We start from the raw sequence: 19,396 nt of genomic DNA on the forward strand, positions 1-19,396 counted from the left end.
ATTTGCACATATATACTTATAATACGTGTGTAAATTGTAAAGAATAGAAACAAATAAATAGAATAAATATGATTATCAGAAGTAGTGACAGAAATGGATTAAAAAAAAAAGTGAGTGATTGTCGATATCTAAATATTGATATATTTTACTTGTAAATTCACCATCACAAATTAATTTTTTACCCATGTGTGGGTGAACATAATAAAACAAGTAATTTAGTAGGATATAAAATTCAGTTTTGACGTGATAGAGTAGAAGCGTGCAATTGGCAGCTCATACAAGTCATTCTTCCGTCTTTGAAAGCGTCAAAATTGGCAGGGTGGTTTGGAATCTTGCTCGTACAATTTTCTTTTGAAATAAAATGATTCAATTCATTTTAGTCTAATCTTTTCTTTTCTTTTCGGTTTAGAGACAACACCCAAACTATGTTTTTCTTTCTCTTCTTTATGATAGCATTATCCCAAAACAATCGTCCATTTTCGAGTAGGAGCGTGCTTCTCATGATATCATTTTTTTAAAAAAAAAAAAAAATTGGAATGCCAAAACATTTCAATTTATATGGAAAATAGATATTCTTTTTTTTGTTCTTTTTAAATTGCGCACGTCTTTGTTGGTTTTTTCTTGTTGCTCATGACTTTCATAATTAGCTAGAATTACAAGTTTTGTTAAACAAAAACTCTATTTGGTTCATGCTTGCTGGATTATCTTGCTTTTATAAGCATGACTCGCGAAATACCAATTGATACAAACTCATTTGCATTGTTTTTCCTCTTATGTATAGGGACAAGAATTGCCTAATAAAACCAATGAAAAGATAAAAACAAGGTATTTATTTTACTCAATAATGAGGAAAAAAAGTGTTTTATAATCATCTTGCATATAAAAGATTTTCCTCCTTTCCTTTTTCCATTTTAAAAGCAATGATGAAACAGTGTATAAACTGGGAGCAATGGGACTCTATCCACTTAAGAGCCCAACTTCCCCAATGGTATATACTGTTCTGCCCAAAAACTCCTGTTGGGCAGGTCCAACAATCAAAGAATCAGGCTCAGAATTGGACTTTGTATGGATTAAGGTCATAAGCATTATTTCTGACCTCTGTATATATTTCTTCATCTCGTTCATCAGATTCACCTCAACTTAATTCTCAAGCAAATTTTGTGGTCAGTGGCAGAAGCCGAATCTCGAGCCCATAACAAGCGTATCAATAGGTTCTTATATACGTATTGAACACCATTTGAACTAAAAATCTAAATTCATGGGTTTCTAAATTATAGTATGTTATTTTAACGTCATCAAATTTGAGGTTCAAACAAATATAATAATAAAATTTTGATGAGCCATATTTAATTTTATGTCTGAAAAAAAATTCCATAATTGATCGTATTTGATTGGTTGGTTATTTTAAAAATAAATACATAATGAGTCAGATTTTTTTTCAACTTATCTACTTTTTAAAAACAGAAGTTAGACCAAATAAGAATGTGAAAAAACTTTTTTTTTTTTTTTTAAAAGAGTTTAAAGAAAAGTTACAGAGATTAACTTTCTCTTCTTTCTTTTAAAAATATATTAGTTTTTCAGAAAATACCTTTCTCTCTTTCAATTGATCTCCCTTTCCTTTCCCTTTTTCTACAAATCACCATTCTCCAATGTAAATCACAATCTCCATCTCCTCTATCTCTCTACAAAAACAACTAAAAACAACAAAAGACCTAACAACAAAATAGCAAAATTTAGATTTTTTTAATTCTTACAAAGATTAAGAGAAAAGAAGACACAAAATTTAGAACTTAAATATAAAGGTTTTCTTTATTATTCATTAAAAATGATTTTAATGTTAAAAACATCGTTTTATTTTTTCATTCTTTTTAGGAATTAAAGCATTATGGTCGGATTGCTTGTTAGATCAATAAAAATCTAATACTATTATTACTATACAAAATTTGAGAGCTGTTTCATGTATGGATTTTTTTTTAAGCATTTAAAATCGTATATAACCTCGAAGCAGACTTGTTCTGCTTTAGTTTATTAGGTGATTAAAAATGACATGAATACTTTTTATAGTAATTTTAATCAAAATTAGAAGTTATATAATTTATTTTATCAAATAGCTGTAGCTAAATTTTAAAATTCATTGATAACATTATTGATGCTCAATTAATTGATGCTAATGGAAGAGTTCTTGATAGAAAATCCATGGAAGAAGATTTGTTTTGGGCGATCCGAGGTAGCTATGGGATTGTCCTTGCTTGGAAATTGAACTTGGTTCCTGTTCCAGCAACCGTGACTGTTTTCTCAATCACAAAGACCTTGGAACAAAATGCAACCGAACTTATCCATCGTTGGCAATATGCTGCACACAAGTTTCCTGATGATATATACCTTATTGTCACCATAACAAGGGGTAAATTCTGGTCAAGAAGGAAAGGATACAATTCAAGCTGTTTTTACTGTTTTGGGTGGGGTTGATAATCTCATTTCATTGATGGAAAAAAGATTTCCGGAGCTTGGAGTTGTGAAACAAGACTGCATTGCAATGTGTTGGATTCAGTCTCTTCTATATTTGAGTCAATTTCCAATAGAACGCTTGGAGATTTTGCTTGATAGGAGTACTGCGGTTTACAAAACTTTTTTTAAATTAAAATCTAACTATGTGAAGGAACCTATTCCAAAAATTGTATTTGAGGGAATGTGGTAAAGGTTCTATGAAGAAGGAAAATATGGCTTAATTATCTTGATACCTTATGGGGGGAAAATGGATGAGATTCCAGAGACCGAAACTCCATTCCCACATAGAGCTGGCAACATGTACAAAATCATATACAATGTTCGCCGAGCTGAAGAAGAAAATTTGGAATTTCAAAAGTACATAAATTGGATTAGGAGATTTTATAGTCACATGACTCCTAACATTTCAAAATCTCCTCGAGAAGCATATGTCAACTATAGGGATCTGGAAATTGGAGTTAATAATAAAAGCAATACAAGTTATGCACAAGCTAGCATTTGGGGTTTTAAATATTTTAAGAATGACTTCAATAAGTTGGTGCCTGCGAAGACGTTGATTGATTTTGAAAATTTTTTCAAGCACGAACAAAGCATACCTCCTCTTTCATCTTTGTAGAAGAAGAAAGTTAACTATTGCATCCTCAAAAATAAACTAGTTGAAGCCATGGGCTGTCAAGTAATAGACATCAAGTCCAACAAAGTAATCTTTATTGGTTATCTTTAAAGAAATGTATATGTTATGCACTTAGATGATTTATTTTCTAAGAACATATGTTTCATGACTATAAAGGATTTTGATTGCTTTGGTATAGAAAATTTAGACATGTTAGCATGTATATTATCTATTTGAAAACTATTTCAAAAAGATTTAGTTATTAGTTTGCCTAAGTTAATTTTTGAAAAGAAAAAAAATTATGATGCTTGTGTCAAAGGAAAACATAGGAGAAGTTCTTTTAAACCAATAAATTGTATATCAACATCTAAACCTTAACTTTTTCATATAGATCATTTTGGTCCTTCTAGAACAATGAGTCTTGGCACTAAACAATATGGATTTGTTATTATTGATGATTTTACTAGGTACACATGGTTTCATTTATTAACTCTAAAAAATAAAACTTTGGAAGTATTAACTTTTTTTTACAAACAAGTTCAAAATGAAAAAGGTTACTCAATTTCAAGTATAAGAAGTGACCATGAAAAAGAATTTGACAATCTTGGTTATGAAGAATTTTGTGCTTAAAATGGTTTTAGCCACCACTTTTCAACTCCTCAAACTCTCCAACAAAATGAATTTGTTGAGACGAGACATAGGACTTTAGAGAAAATGACAAGAGCTAGGTTTTGTGAAAGCAATTTGTCAAAATATTTCTAAATGGAAGCCATAATACCTCTTGATATATTATAAATCGAGTAATGGTTAAGCTTGATTTGAAAAAAAAACACTTTATGAGCTTTATTAAGGAAGAAAGCCCAATATTAGCTATTTTCACCATTTTGGTTGTAAATGTTTACTTTTCAATAATGAAAGGATAATCTTGAAAAATTTGATATAAAGTGATGAAAGTATTTTCCTCGGCTAATCTCTAACTTTTAAACCATCAAGACCTTTTAACAAAAGAACACTTCTAGTTGAAGAATATTCATATTATATTTGATGAATTTAATCCTCCGCTGAGAAAGGATTCTTTTGATGATGACGATGTAGGCATTTTCGAAGAAGTAAATGAAGAGCATAATTTTGACAAGGAAGAAACTACATGAGAAAAAAAACCAAGAAGAAATCATGTACAAGGAATAACATCAAATTGAGCAAATTGAGGAAGAAAAGGAACCTAATTACCTTATAGCACTACAATAAATTTGATTTAAAGACAACACATTTTTAAAATGTGTTACTAAAAATATTTTTAATAACACTTTTTTTTTTTACTTTCTAGAACATTTTTGTAAATCTAATTGGATTATATAAAATTTTAGATGCATTATTAATAAAATGTAATTATAAAAATTACATACACTAAAAAAAGTTGTACTTTTTTATGTTGTTACTGATCAATATAAAAAAAATGAAGCTAAAAATGTAAATAATTGCACTTTTTAAAATGTTACTATACAAAAAAATATGTTGCATAAAAAAGTATGATTAAAATTCAATTTTATTATAGTGGAGAAAGAAGGTATGTGGACATGTTCAAGGTAATTGACATCCAACTCGAGGGATAATTAGAACTAGATCGAATTATAAAAGTTTACGCAATTATGTTACCTTGGTAAGTTGTAAACTCATCTCATAATTTACAGCTTATATTTTCTTTGCTCATATATTTTTATTTGTGTGTAAATTGTAAAGAGTATAAACAAATAAATAGAAAAAATAACTTGCATCAGGAAGGTAAAAGATTAATATACGATTATCAAGAGTGACAGGAAAAGTTACAAAGAGAATCAGTGATCGTCAATATTTTAATATGTATCTATTTACTTGTAAATTTACCATCACAAGAATTTTTTTCACCCATATGTGCTTTAGCACAACATAAAAAGTAGATTATCTGAAATAAAAATCTCTTTTGTTCATGCTTCTTGGATTATCTTGCTTGATACATATTCATTTCACATCTAACTGTGGTGAGATATATCATATTCAAATTAGAAACTAATTAAAAAAAAAATAAAACTCTTGATGATAAGCCTTACTTAGTTTTATGCCTGAAAAAGTTACATAATTGATACTATTTGATTGGCTGGTTATTCTAAAATACATAGACAATGAGCTTTACTCAGTCAGGAATTTGGATATTCTTCTTGAAAGCTATTGTGTTAATAAAAAAAAAAAAGTAAATTCCAGTCCATTAAGGCATTGGATGACGTATTTCCATATCCCCTTATCTTTAGAAGAAAAAGAAAATACAAACACAAGTGTACGATGACTTTGCTGATCCTTATCCAAGGGCAGGTAGCGTGAATCAAACCTTTGATTCTTGCCAAAAAAAAAAAAAAGAATTCAAATATAAATAGCCTACCATTCTTGTCTGATATGATATTGAGCTACAAAAATTCTTATGGTTTACTAATTGTTTAAACAGAGAGGACCAGAAAACGAACATTTTGAAATTTTATCACCATTTGGCTTGAAATTATCTGAAGTCTTAAAGTACAATATAGAAGAATTGAAAGTCACATATGACAATCTTAGAGCACGTAGCAGAAATTGCCTGGAACGATTAGTAAGTAATAATAAAATTGGTTATACCCTGAAAGTCATCAGATTTAAATTTTTTTATTCAAACTTAATTTCATGGAAATTTAATTCACATTTGCTTGATAAACTTCTTCCATTGTGTCAAACGCTTTAACGTGGCTTTTGTCAGAAGGTAATTTTCAAATACATATTATTTTTTAAACATAACTGATTAGTCAATGAAAGATATAAAATCTGTTATCATCTTTAAATTTATTATATATAAGAATGAAAGATTGCTTCAAACTATTACATCAAAATTCAAAAATCGCAATAAAAGAAAATGAAGTTAAGAATGATTAGTATATTATATGAAAGGTCACGCAACATTTAATATGAAATAGAGGTTGGTTTTGACAAGTACATATATAATGTATGCATTTTATTGACTATGTTGATTGTTTAATTATATTTTGCCAATAGTCAAAGGAAATAGCCATGAAAGTCGATCAGATTTATGTAGAATTTCTCGTTCAAACTTTTACCTAAAAAGACATAATCAAGATATGGTCGATCCAGTTCTCACATCACCCCTGGTATTGGTGGCCATCAAGGCTCACATGTTTTTTAACTTGTAGAGCAAGCTTAGCCTCTGTACTCTGCACTATAAATACGGTTACTCCACTGCCAAATTTCCATGTACAACAACCCTAACTCCACAAAATGAAGTCCCTTCGTTACTCAACATTTGCCTTTCTTTTTGCTATTCTCTTCTTATTTTCACGGGAGACCTCAGCTCTGTCACATGAGAGATTTCTTCATTGTCTTTCCCTTCATTCCAACGACTCATCTTCTATTTCTAAAGTCATTTACTCACAAAACAATCATTCATATTCATCTATTTTGGAATCCTCCATTCAAAATCTTAGGTTTTCCACGATAGATACCCCAAAGCCTTTAGTCATTATTACTCCCTTGCATGCATCTCATATCCAAGCAACAATTCAGTGTTCGAGAAAACACGGCTTGCAAATTCGTTCTCGAAGTGGTGGTCATGATCTTGAGGGTCTTTCTTATGTTTCTGAAGTTCCCTTTGTCCTCATTGATTTGGTTAATCTTCGATCAATTGATGTCAACGCTGAAAATAGTGTTGCATGGGTTGAAGCAGGGGCTACCTTAGGTGAACTATATTTTAGGATTGCTGAAAAAAGTAAAACTCTTGCCTTTCCAGCCGGAAATTGCCATACTATTGGTGTTGGTGGCCATTTTAGTGGAGGAGGTTATGGTGGATTGCTCAGAAAATATGGTCTTGCCGCTGATAACATTATTGATGCTCACTTAATTGATGCTAATGGAAGGATTCTTGACAGAAAATCCATGGGAGAAGATTTGTTTTGGGCGATCCGAGGAGGTGGAGGAGGTAGCTATGGAATTGTCCTTGATTGGAAATTAAAGTTGGTTCCTGTTCCAGCAACAGTGACTGTTTTCTCAGTCACAAAGACCTTGGAACAGAATGCAACCGAACTTATCCATCGTTGGCAATATGTTGCACACAAGCTTCCTAATGATATATTCCTTGCTGTCACCATAAGAAGGGTAAATTCTGGTCAAGAAGGAAAGGATACAATTCAAGCTGTGTTTACTGCATTGTTTTTGGGTGGGGTTGATAATCTGGTTTCATTGATGGAAAAAAGATTTCCGGAGCTTGGAGTTGTGAAACAAGACTGCATTGAAATGAGTTGTATTGAGTCATTTCTATACTTTGGTCAATTCCCGTTAGAACGCTTGGAGATTTTACTTGATAGGACTGCGGTTAACAAAACTCTTTTCAAAGTAAAATCTGACTATGTGAAGGAACCTATTCCGAAAATTGTATTTGAAGGGATGTGGCAAAGGTTCTATGAAGAAGAAGGGAAATATGGCGTAATTATCTTGATACCTTACGGGGGGAAAATGGATGAGATTCCAGAGACTGAAACTCCATTCGCACATAGAGCTGGCAACATGTACAAAATCATATACAATGTTGGTCGAGCAGAAGAAGAAAATTTGGAATTTCAAAAGTACATAAATTGGATCAGAAGATTTTACCGCCACATGACTCCTTACGTTTCAAAATCTCCACGAGAAACATATGTCAACTATAGGGATCTGGACATTGGAGTTAATAATAAAGGCAATACAAGTTATGCACAAGCTAGCATTTGGGGTTTTAAATATTTTAAGAATAACTTCAAGAAGTTGGTGCATGTAAAGACATTGGTTGATCCTGAGAATTTTTTCAAGCACGAACAAAGCATCCCTCCTCTTTTGTCTTGGTAGAAGAAGAAAGTTTACTATTGTATCCTCAAAAATAAACTGGTTAATTTTATTTTTGTTTTTGATAGGACTTAAAAAAAGATGTCAATGCTCTTTAGTTGTTCGATAAAAATAAGTCAAAGTGATTGAAATTGTTGACTCAACCAAATATGGCTGGTAAATGTCAACAACTTTCAACACGTGATTTATTGCTGTTAATGAAGTCAGAGTGATGTAAGAAATCCTAAATAAGTTGTCCCCTCGTCTCTCCGTTGTAAATAATGATATAATGATTGATACACAAATGTTCATGACGTATTCTAAAACAAGAAAAAGTCAATTTCTTTAAAAAAAATAGTTCCTTTGATACCATTTAATTTTGGCACCATGAGTTTTATGCTTAGTGAAATGAATGACGTTTTACCTCCAATAGAATGTGGTTTTCCATCTTCTCTGACCTAAATATATTCATAACCATGTTGGAGTAGGGTGTGAGAATGAGACGATTTTGTCGGAAGAGGTCAGACTTAGCAGCCGTTGCCTCATGATTTCATAATCATTGGTTTCCTCGTTTACTCAATCTCCCAAATTTGACGAAGGCTCACGGGAAAGAAACCTTTTGTTTTAAAAGAAAATAGCGATCTTATGTAAAGTTCATTTACGAATAGATTGTGGTTGTATATATTAGAAGATTTTGATGGGGTTTCATCTCCATATATATGACAAAAGTAAAAACCTTTCTATCTGTGATGGATGCAGGCACTATTTTTTTGGTATCTTTTTCTCAGTGAACTGGTATCATTTTATTTATAGTATTATTGAGTTACAAAGCCAAGGTCTAAGCAAATGAAACGCAACGACCCTGGAAAGAGGATGTAAAGACATCCCTCGGGGGCACAAAGCCCTGAACCACCCTAAACCGACATGAACAGAGAGGCCTTAAAAGTCCATACACACCCATTGACAGACACAAATAACCACAACACAGAGGACTCCCCTGCATCAGATAATGAAGTAGACAACATTGGGAATCATAGATATATACATAAAATCAGCCCCAGCGATTCACCACCATACTAGCTCCCCATCGTAATAAAATTACTACATCAAGGTAACCAAATCTGCGAAAAGTGAAGTCATAGAGAAGGCTTGTTGAACATCATAAGGATGCCGCCAGCTTAGCAGACAGAGAGCCAAATCAGCAGAAAATGACAATGGCATGGCCCATGGTGGCACCACCACATAAACTCCTTCAGAGAAAAACAAAGAGACATTACCCCCATTTCAGCAGCCATAGGAACCCAAGATACTAAATAGCACAAAGGCAGCAATGCACAATGAAACACACCAGAAAAACAGAACCCATATTTACTGTCATTCAATTTTGTTCCTTGTGGCAATACCATCTCTGCCTTGGTCAAACCCACCAATTCTGGCCATGCGAAACTTAATACCACTGCCTAGACCCCTGACCTTCCATGAGATTACCCTCATGATCATCACCCTCTTGAATCGTTAATGACTTGGTATAGCACAGAAACTCACCCAAAAACCAGTAGGTAGATTTGGTCAGAGGACCCAGCGATATTACCAAAAAAATATTAGCCAGTTCACAAAAATCACCAGATATCCAAAAAGCTGAAGAAGCTAAATGCAAAACATTAAATTAACATTTGATCAAAAAAGGAAAGCAAACACATCAAATTCAATTAGATTGTAGACACCCATTTTTAGTAAACAATATTTATATTGTAAACAATAATAATAATGGATGAGTTGCTGCAATCTATGGGGTATTATATGGGTCGCTCCGAGAGATGTCTCTACTTTCTTCCTCACAAAACAAGTCATTTGTGCATTTCACATCAGGAAGTCTTTGATGAATTAGATTAATTCTTTCAACAGGGATATGGCTTAACCTAAAGTGCCATAGATCAAAAAAGTTGTACCCCGTCTTTGAAACAGCAACAGAGGAAATTTTTGGGGTCTTTGCAAAATTTTCAAAACAGATTTTTGATAAACTTTGCTCATCTTGATTCTCTTGCATCAGATAAAGTCCTGAGCAGGCTACACCAACGTCAATCACCTTCCATGAAGGAATCTCCTGGACATTTTTGGGGTCTTTGCAAAATTTTCAAAACAGATTTTTGATAAACTTTGCTCATCTTGATTCTCTTGCATCAGATAAAGTCCTGAGCAGGCTACACCAACCTCAATCACCTTCCATGAAGGAATCTCCTGGACAATACAGTATTTGTCAGTGAATAGCATACAAGCTTTTTTTCCATTTGTAATCTGTCCTACTGACATTAGATTAAATTTAAAACTTGGAACATGTAAAACATTATGCAATGTCAATGAAGAACTCAACTTGACTGCTCCAATATGTGACACAGGAATTTTTCTATTGTTTGGTAATTCAACAAAACAATCTTTTACTGGTTTGGCATGACTAAAATTGCTTAAGGAATAAGATATATGATCTGATGCTCCTGAGTCTGCTATCCATTGGTTTTTCTTTATCAAGCTAGTATCCACATTCTCAAATTCACATGGCAAATTATTCACAGTATTGAAGCATAAATGTCATGAAGCAATACCTGCAAACGCTGAATTGGCTAGTGAGTGTTTGGTAGTTTGAGGTGCTGTTGAGTTCTTACCAACTCTTCCATTTATATCATTCACATTCAGGAGGTTCATGATCTTGTTTACCTGCTGCTGTAGGACTGATAGTTGAGACATGGAGCCTGTTCCAACCAAAGCCTCTTCTTGCTCTACTTAAGTCTCCTCTCCAGTGATTGTTTCATAGCTCCCAGATACATTATTTACTGCAGCCTTTCCTTCCTTGTTATTTCCCTTCCCTTTTGTGAATTTAAAATCCTCTGGAAAGCTAATGATTCTGAAGCACTTATCTTTGGTGTGTCCTCTTTCCCACAATAGTTACACACTATATCCTTTTTCCATTTCCTTTTGTTTTCTACACTAACCATCATAACAGATGATTCAGTTGTTGGCTAAGGCTGTATCATAACATTTCTCTGGGACTTTTCCCTCAATTTTAAACTGTATACTTTGTCCAGTGCAGGGATGGGATCCATGAAAATAATTTGGGATCTAATTGCTACAAGGGACTCATTCAAGCCATTTAAGAACCTGAATACCATATCTTTATGATATTGGTTAGAATATTTTTTGAAACAAACAGGATTGCAGCTCCCACATTCACAATGAAGCAATGGACTGTAGTTTCTCATTTCTTCCCAAAATCCCTTCAACTCTATAAAATATGCATCAACTGTCCTAGTCCCTTCAGTAATATTCCCTAGAATGTACTGTAAGTTACAGACTCTAGTGTCGTCAGGTTGAGCAAAATTTTGTTTGAGTGTATTCCACATTTTATAGGCAGAATCCATATAAAATATGGTTGAGGGAACTGGTTGAGAGATTGATTCCAGTAGCCACCCCACAATAAGATTATTGCAACGGGTCCATGACTGGAAAAGGGGATCTGTGATTTCTGGCTTAGGTATGGTTCCATTGATAAACCCAATCTTGTTTCTAATGGAAAGAGCAAGTAGGAAATACCTACTCCAGGTGATGTAATTATTGGTTGTAAGTTCGGGGTTGATAACTACTGAACCAGGGTGGTCAGTATAATGTGGGTAATATGCAGACTTCGGATTACCTATAGGAGGGTTTTGACTGGTTTGTGTACTGTTTTGGGTTGTGGTTTGTGCTGGTCTCGATTCAGCGAATTTTGACATGGTTTTAATGCTTAAATTAAGCTCAACAATGAACACAAAATGAAAAGAAACAACTCAAAGTAGTTACCTGGAGGCAAACTTACTAATTATATGAATGATGACAGATTCCTTCAAGGCTCAGCTTCCTGCTCTGATACCATGAAAGAAATCGTGACGCAAGAAAAGACGGCGCAGTAAATGAGGGAATGTTTCAGATCATTCCATTACACAGAAAAGCTGTACAAAAAAGGGTATTTATAGTCTGTACAAAGGGTAACCTGACGAGAGAGAAAAACTGTAACTAATCCTAAATTAATCAACTTAACAAACTTAACTAATTTTTGAAAATACACTTTATTAATGCAACGGTGTGTTTGATGCCTTCGACTGCTTCCTTCTTTATCTTAAATGAAACGATGCGTCTTGAGGTCTTCCCTGTCCTGCTTATGGCTTCTTTCCTAAAAGTCTCGATCTTTCTTCTTTTCCAGTCCAACCTTCATCAGAGACTTGGCCATTTTTTATGTTCTTGGACTTATTTCTGTAACTCATTTCTGATAGCTACAAGAGTAGAATTTCTAACTTATCCCTCAACCGCATTAATCCCAAGGAAACGACTACACTAGCGCATCATCTCTGCCTGCCTTGGGCAGAACATAAATTACGCACATTGTGAGTGACGGTTTTAGCTTGTTTTTTTCACGGTCTAACTTATTTCTTAAGGGGCTTTCGTAATATACATCCTGTATTAACTCCCTTACTTAATAAAAGGGACTTTACCTTAAAAAAAAATTCAAAAGAAACTGTATGCACTGACTCTGCTTAATAATAGGTTTATATGATTGGAATGTATATATTTAATTCTTAATAAATTGAAAAATTAACATAATTATGTAAATGAGTACTTCCAATTATATGATACAATTATGAAGTTTAAAAGTTTTAACATTAATATATAAGAGGGTGTAGACACTCAAATAAAATAAAAATTTAAATTAAATTAAACTAAATTAAATAAATAAATAAAATAACAATAAACAAAAAATATATAAAAAATAAAAAAAATATATAAAAAAAAAAATCGGGATGGCTGGGCGTACCGTCGCCTTCCCATCCCCCACCCACTCCGCGTGAAGTGGGGGGCTCTGACCACCAACTCCAGGGGGTGGCAGAACCCCCCTCGCCGGGTTGTCCAAAAAATTGGACAACCCGGCTCTTTAAAAACCCTGCAAAAAAGAGAGAGAGACAGAGAGTTAACCACAGAAACAAAAGCAAAAAAAAACAAACACAAAGCAAGAAAAGAAAAAAAGAGTTAGATCTGAAAAATGGAAGAGAGAAGCGAGAGGTCGGTGTAGAGAAGATAGAGAGAGTGGCGGCAAGAGAGAGAAGGAGAGAGAGGAAGAAAGAAAAAAAAAGTTTAAGAAGAAGGTAGAGAGAGTGGCGGCAAGAGAGAGAAAGAGAGAGAGGAAGAAGGAGGAAAAAAAAAAAAAGAAAAAGCTTGAGGAGAAAATAGAGAGAGTGGCGGCAAGAGAGAGAAAGTGAGAGAGGAAAGTGAAGAGAGGGAAAAGAAAAGAAGCTTTTATAGCTAGGTATAAAAGACCAAAACGGCGTCGTTTTGGAGCAATTTTTTGAAGCCAAAAACGGTGCACTTTGAAGGGGATTAAGTGGGCTGTTGCAGCGGGCTTGACTTCCTCCTTGGGCTAAGGCATTATTGGACTATTCGAGCCCAAACCAAAAAGCAAATGCAGCAGGCCCTTTGGGCCCAGGCCGAATTGGGGGAGACCTTTGAAGCCCAGTGGAGCTTGAACCCATTTGGAGCATTGGGTTAGGTACAACCCAATAGGTATTGGACTTCATTAAATAATGGTTTGGGCTTGAGTTATTGAAAATGATTGTTTAATTTCTTGTTTAAGTGTTATAATAGTTTTATTATTTTTTGTATTGTTTGAAATTTATGCATATGAAAAATAAAATATATGAAGGCTAAAAAATGAAATTTTTAATACAATAGATAGCAGATGTAGTAAATTAATAGATATGCATGTATAAATATATATATATATATATATAAACATATAACAAAAAATAGGAGAATGAACAAGAAAAAAATTTATTAATTAATTAAATGAAAGATTAGAAAGTACTTAGTTTTTTTTAATATGTATAAAATAATTAATAAATAATAGAAATGGGTCTAAAAAATGAAAAGAAATAAAAAAATGAGAATAAAATATAATTAGTTGTAAAAGCAAGAGAAAATAAAATGTTCTAAGTATTTATGAATATATAAAATGTACAATATAATATTAAATTACAAGTATTAAAAAATCAAGTGGTTAATTTGAGTTAATTCAATAATAGAATTCTGCTTGAAAAAGGGGCAAAGAGTTACCTCTTTCGGGTGGATGTTTTTCGGGTGCGAAGTTCGAGACGGATTTTCACCGAAGCGTCGGGATAAATCTGAACTCTAGATTTCAAAACCCATTAAGTCAAATAGTTATTGTTAGAAAACAATATATGTAGAAAGATTTTGTTAATTCAAATAAATATTACTAAACAAAGTTAAATTAATCATTTAAAAGTTAATTAATTGATTATTTAGATAAGCTTTGTAAACAAGTAAAAATTGACCAACAACAAACATGGATTTAAATAACCAAAAAATAAAGTATATATAAAAATAATAAATAAATAATAATAAATAATAAATAATAAATAAATAACCAAAATTTTTTAAACAATCAATAAACGCGTGCATATAGATACCATCATTTTACACTGTCATTGCACGCCACTCTTACTTTGCATATGGCGCGGGAATCCCGATGATGGGATTTCCCCGAGGAGCTCGTAGAGACGAGTTCTTCCGGGGATATCTCTAGGTGAGGAGAATTTCGAGACTTCACCAAAGCGTTGGGATAGTCTTCGAATAATTTTCCAATAAAAGATTACCGACTCCATCATATAAAATAAACAAGTCACGACATCATTCTACGCTTGCATCATATGCATACGTAAGACCAAGTGAAAAACTCAGTCTGACAATTCAATAAAAATTTAATTAATAAAATAGGGATTAAACTAAGAAAAGGCTATATTAAGATAACTTAAGATTAAATGGTACCGTTCGTAGAACGGGCGTCACGGAGGTGCTAACCCTTCTCCGTGCGTAATCGCACTCCCGAACCCATCTCTAAAAAACGTGGACCAGTTCTCGTTCTTTCGACGGACCTAAAATTAATTTAGGGCTTCGTCGATTAAGAATCGAGTTAATAGGTGACCAATCACACCTAGATAAAAAAGATTGGTGGCGACTCCCACACTTTGAGATTTTAATTTTCGCCCCGCGTCTGGCGGACGGGTTCCCGGACCCGCACGTCACGACAGATGGCGACTCCACTGGGGACAACGAGAGTCAAGCCATTAATTAATCATAAGTTATCTTTAGCCTTGAATAATTTGTTGTTTTCCCTAGCATTAATTTTGCATATTTTTGTTTAATGCATTTATTTGTTTGTTATTATTACTTCACTATTTTAATAATTGCGGGAAATTTAGGATATGGGGAATGTGAAATTATTGGTCCGAGGTCGGTATATTCCTTCTCACACACTACACATCTTGCATTCATGCATAAGCCTTCCACCCGGGCTTTATCCTTAATTAGGAGGGAGTTAAGTAGCTACGCTCTCGTGAGGTGATAACCTCCGCATGGGCTAGTGAAGACTCCCACTCAAATCGAACCTAGTCCGTTTGAAGCCTGTAATGGGTGAGGACCGGGGTGCCTTACTAGTCCGTGTGGACGACAGTGAGGAGCGATTTGGGAACCTTTAGCTCCATTTTCAACCCAAACTCAGCATGTAGAATACCGAGAGTCGCCTTTGCCTAGGTAGAACTTCACCCGTGAGAATATACCTTTTGACTAGGTACACATGAAGGAATTTTCATAATCCCCTTGTTCTAAATTTTTCTCCGTGAATAATAAAGGTATCAGGTTACTAATTACTTTCATTCATCTTTTGGAATTTTTGTTTATAGTGCTAACTTAAACTTTTTGCATATGCATGTTTGCATCATAATTTTGTACATAGGAAAAGTATGTCATTTGACAACCATTGACAAAGTAGATGCAAAAGATGACTCCTGAATTGCAACAAGAAACAATAGCTTATGCATTGAATTACTTTGTTGAGGGGTGTTATGTGACAGATACTTTTAGTACATGATCATTCATATGTGCATAAATCCTCATTTCATGACAATAAGTATTTTCACCTGTAAATAAAGATAAGGGGTTCATTTTTTCATTCATACATGCATCTAATTCACGTTTATGATTACAATAAGGTTCCAAAAATAGCTCGACCACCTAAGCCAAGTGACCAACGTGTTCATAATACGCGTCGACGAGCAAGGATCATGGAAGAAGAACAAAGTGAGCGAATGGATAGAATGGAGAGAGCTCAAGAAGAAATGAGAGAACAGTTAGCAAAGATGATGGAATTGATGATGAGTCTCAGTAAAGGAAGAAGAGCGATCGAAGAGCCAGCTCCGTTAGAAAACCCACCAGCACAAGACAGTGAAAACCAAAGGGATGATCCATCCTATCCCCCAGGGTTCACTCCACCACATGCCCAAACCTCTCAAAGGGTCCACCCTCAAGTGATGCCATCCATCTATTACAATGCACCACCCCCGCTAGGCCATCAACCGACTCAGGGGCAATTTGGGCCATACCTTGGGATAAATCCTGCTGAACCAATAAATGTTCCAGACTTAGACGATCCTAAAGAGCAAGAGAAACTGAGAAAGGACTCGTCACAAACGGGGGAAAATGAAAAAGATCAGAAGAAGTACGATCTGTTGGAAGAGCGTCTGCGTGCTATCGAAGGAGTTGATAGGTTTGGTACCATGGACGCAACTGAGCTATGCTTAGTGCCGGATGTATTGATCCCTGCCAAGTTCAAGGTTCCGGAATTTGAAAAATATGACGGAACAAAATGTCCCATGGCACATATCACCATGTACTGTCGGAAGATGGCTGCACAGTCTCACGATGATAAGTTACTGATCCATTTTTTCCAAGACAGCTTGACTGGTTCAGCTGCTCGGTGGTACGTACAGCTAGATCGAAACCGTATCAAGACTTGGAAAGACTTAGCAAGAGCCTTCATAGCTCAGTACAAGCATGTGGCTGAATTAGCCCCTGACCGGTTGTCATTACAAACTATGGAGAAGAAGCAAAGCGAGAACTTCAAGAAATATGCCTAAAGGTGGAGAGATACAGCAGCGCAAGTTCAGCCACCTCTCACTGATAAGGAGATGACTGTTTTGTTCATAAATACCCTCCGAGCTCCATTCTATGAGCGCTTGATCGGCAATGCCACGAAAAACTTTGCAGATTTGGTCTTATCGGGAGAAATAATAGAAGGAGCTATCAAAAGCGGAAAAATTGAAGGGCATGAAGTTGCCAGCTCAAAGAAAGGGAGTATGCCCAAGAAGAAAGAAGGAGATGTGCAAGCAGTCGCTCACGACAGCCAACAAGCCCACAACTTTAACCCGTATTACCCGTACCCTCCATACCAACCCTTCTATCCGCACATAGGCAACATCACACAAAACCCATATGTGTACCAACCCGCCCCGCAACCAACATTTCAAACCAATGTTCTTCCACAAACTCCACCACCAAGACCGGTAGCTTCAACCAATAATCCTGGTAATGGTCAAAGAGGACCTAGAACTACCCTAGAAAAACCAAAGTTTGATCCTATTCCAGTCCCTTACACTACATTGTTGCCACAACTCATAGAAAATCGACTCCTTGCTCGAACCCCTTTAGAACCACTCCGACCACCTTTCCCGAAATGGTATGACCCGAATGCACATTGTGATTACCATTTTGGAATTCAAGGGCACTCCACCGAGAATTGTACTGCTTTAAAACATAAGGTCCAAGCACTCATTAAAGCAGGACTTCTAAATTTTGCCAAAAAAGACAATTCAAATGTTGATGGGAATCCCTTGCCTAACCATGGAGGTCCGACAGTGAATGCAATACATAAAGGGATGATTCGAAGGGTGAAAAAGAATGTCGACGAGATTCGAACACCGATGGATAGAGTGTTTGAGGCGTTGTCCAAAATAAAAGCCATCACTCCAAAACCGATAGAGATAAAAGAAGTAGGACATGATCTCACCCTTTCTTGCAAATTTCATATGGGGGTTGTTGGACATTCCATTCAAAATTGTGATGGCTTTCGTCTTAAGTTGCAAGAGCTGATGGATTTGTCAGAAATCGAGTTTTATGAAGAAAGTGAGGAGGAAGAATTTTGGAAAAAGACAATTCCCTTTTTGTATGAAACCTTTTGATTCGTGGGGTGCAAGGCGTCGGACGAGGTCAATCAGGTTCCACGGATGTTTGATGAGCTATCAATTCATATGATCAAAGATGAAGAACTTAACGAGATCCCTATGGTGTATCCAGTACTGCCAGGAGAGGAGCTAAGCAATTGGACAGCCACGGAACTGCCCATCATCTTTAAGTCTTCCAAAATGTAATGAACAATTTTACCTAAATGCCTATGCCCAAGGGTGTTAAGATTAATTTTCTGTTTAAGTAGGGCTTTCTATTACCTTCATCATTTGAATAAATGACAATGCATAATGTGTTTCATAATTCATCAATCTTTTTGCATATTTCCTTTCATCTATTCTTTTAGCCAATAAATACTTGCCCATACACCCGTCCAACTTTACCTGTTTGCAGGTCTTTAAATAATGAACACGAAGACAATCTAGACAACGATTTGAATATCGATTTTGAGATAATTCCGAACATTGATGAATTGAAAAATGAAGAGGAGGTAGATGACTACAGCTTACCCCCTGATTTGTCGAGAATGTTGGAACAGGAAGAAAATGAGATTTTACCTCATCAGGAACTCACAGAAATGATTGACCTCGGAAGTGGGGAAGAGAAGAAAGAGGTTAAGATTGGCACCTCGCTGTCATCCGATGAACGACAAAAGCTGGAAGAATTGCTCCATGAATATGTGGACGTGTTTGCTTGGTCATATCAGGACATGCCAGGTCTTAATACTGACATGGTTGTTCACAAGTTACCTTTGGAACCAGATTGCAAGCCTATTAAGCAGAAGTTGAGAAGGATGAAGCCAGAGATGTTACTGAAGATTAAAGAGGAAGTAAAAAGGCAATTCGATGCTGGATTTTTGGAGGTGGCTAAGTACCCTGAATGGGTAGCTAATATAGTTCCAGTTCCTAAGAAGGATGGAAAAGTTCGAATGTGCGTCGACTATAGGGATTTGAACAGAGCGAGTCCGAAGGATAGCTTCCCTTTGCCACATATTGATACTCTCGTGGACAACACGGCAAAACATGCTTTGTTCTCTTTCATGGATGGCTTTTCTGGTTACAATCAGATTAAGATGGCACCCGAAGATATGGAAAAAACAACGTTCGTGACCATGTGGGGAACATTTTGTTACAAAGTAATGCCATTTGGATTGAAGAATGCAGGCGCCACTTACCAAAGGGCAATGGTAGCTTTGTTCCACGATATGATGCATAAAGAGATAGAGGTATACGTGGATGACATGATTGCAAAATCTCATACAGAAAGGGATCATACTGTCAATCTCAAGAA

At 35.1% G+C, this 19,396-nt stretch overlaps 1 protein-coding gene and 1 long non-coding RNA gene across 3 annotated transcripts; one reads left to right on the forward strand and one right to left on the reverse strand.

Annotated features, from left to right (window-relative positions):
- The first annotated feature begins 6,392 nt into the window (after window positions 1-6,392).
- LOC18605528 (tetrahydroberberine oxidase-like) lies at window positions 6,393-8,295 on the forward strand. Its single transcript, XM_018117468.2, has one exon. The coding sequence runs from the start codon at window positions 6,416-6,418 to the stop codon at window positions 8,012-8,014; it is 1,599 nt and encodes a 532-aa protein (XP_017972957.2). The 5' UTR covers window positions 6,393-6,415; the 3' UTR covers window positions 8,015-8,295.
- A 496-nt stretch (window positions 8,296-8,791) lies between these two features.
- LOC18605529 (uncharacterized) lies at window positions 8,792-12,626 on the reverse strand. 2 transcript variants are annotated; one of them, XR_001927137.2, is made up of 3 exons: window positions 10,591-12,606; window positions 9,339-10,228; window positions 8,792-9,240 (listed from the first exon to the last, which is right to left on the reverse strand). It is a non-coding gene; the product is annotated as an uncharacterized LOC18605529 (long non-coding RNA). The 2 variants fall into 2 exon arrangements; XR_016025075.1 differs by lacking the exon at window positions 8,792-9,240 and having other exon boundaries at window positions 9,864-10,228; window positions 10,591-12,626.
- Between the last annotated feature and the right edge of the window lie 6,770 nt (window positions 12,627-19,396).

The sequence above is a fragment of the Theobroma cacao genome, chromosome 3, assembly GCF_053813885.1.
Source record: "Theobroma cacao isolate CCN51 chromosome 3, ASM5381388v1, whole genome shotgun sequence".
NCBI lineage: Eukaryota > Viridiplantae > Streptophyta > Magnoliopsida > Malvales > Malvaceae > Theobroma > Theobroma cacao.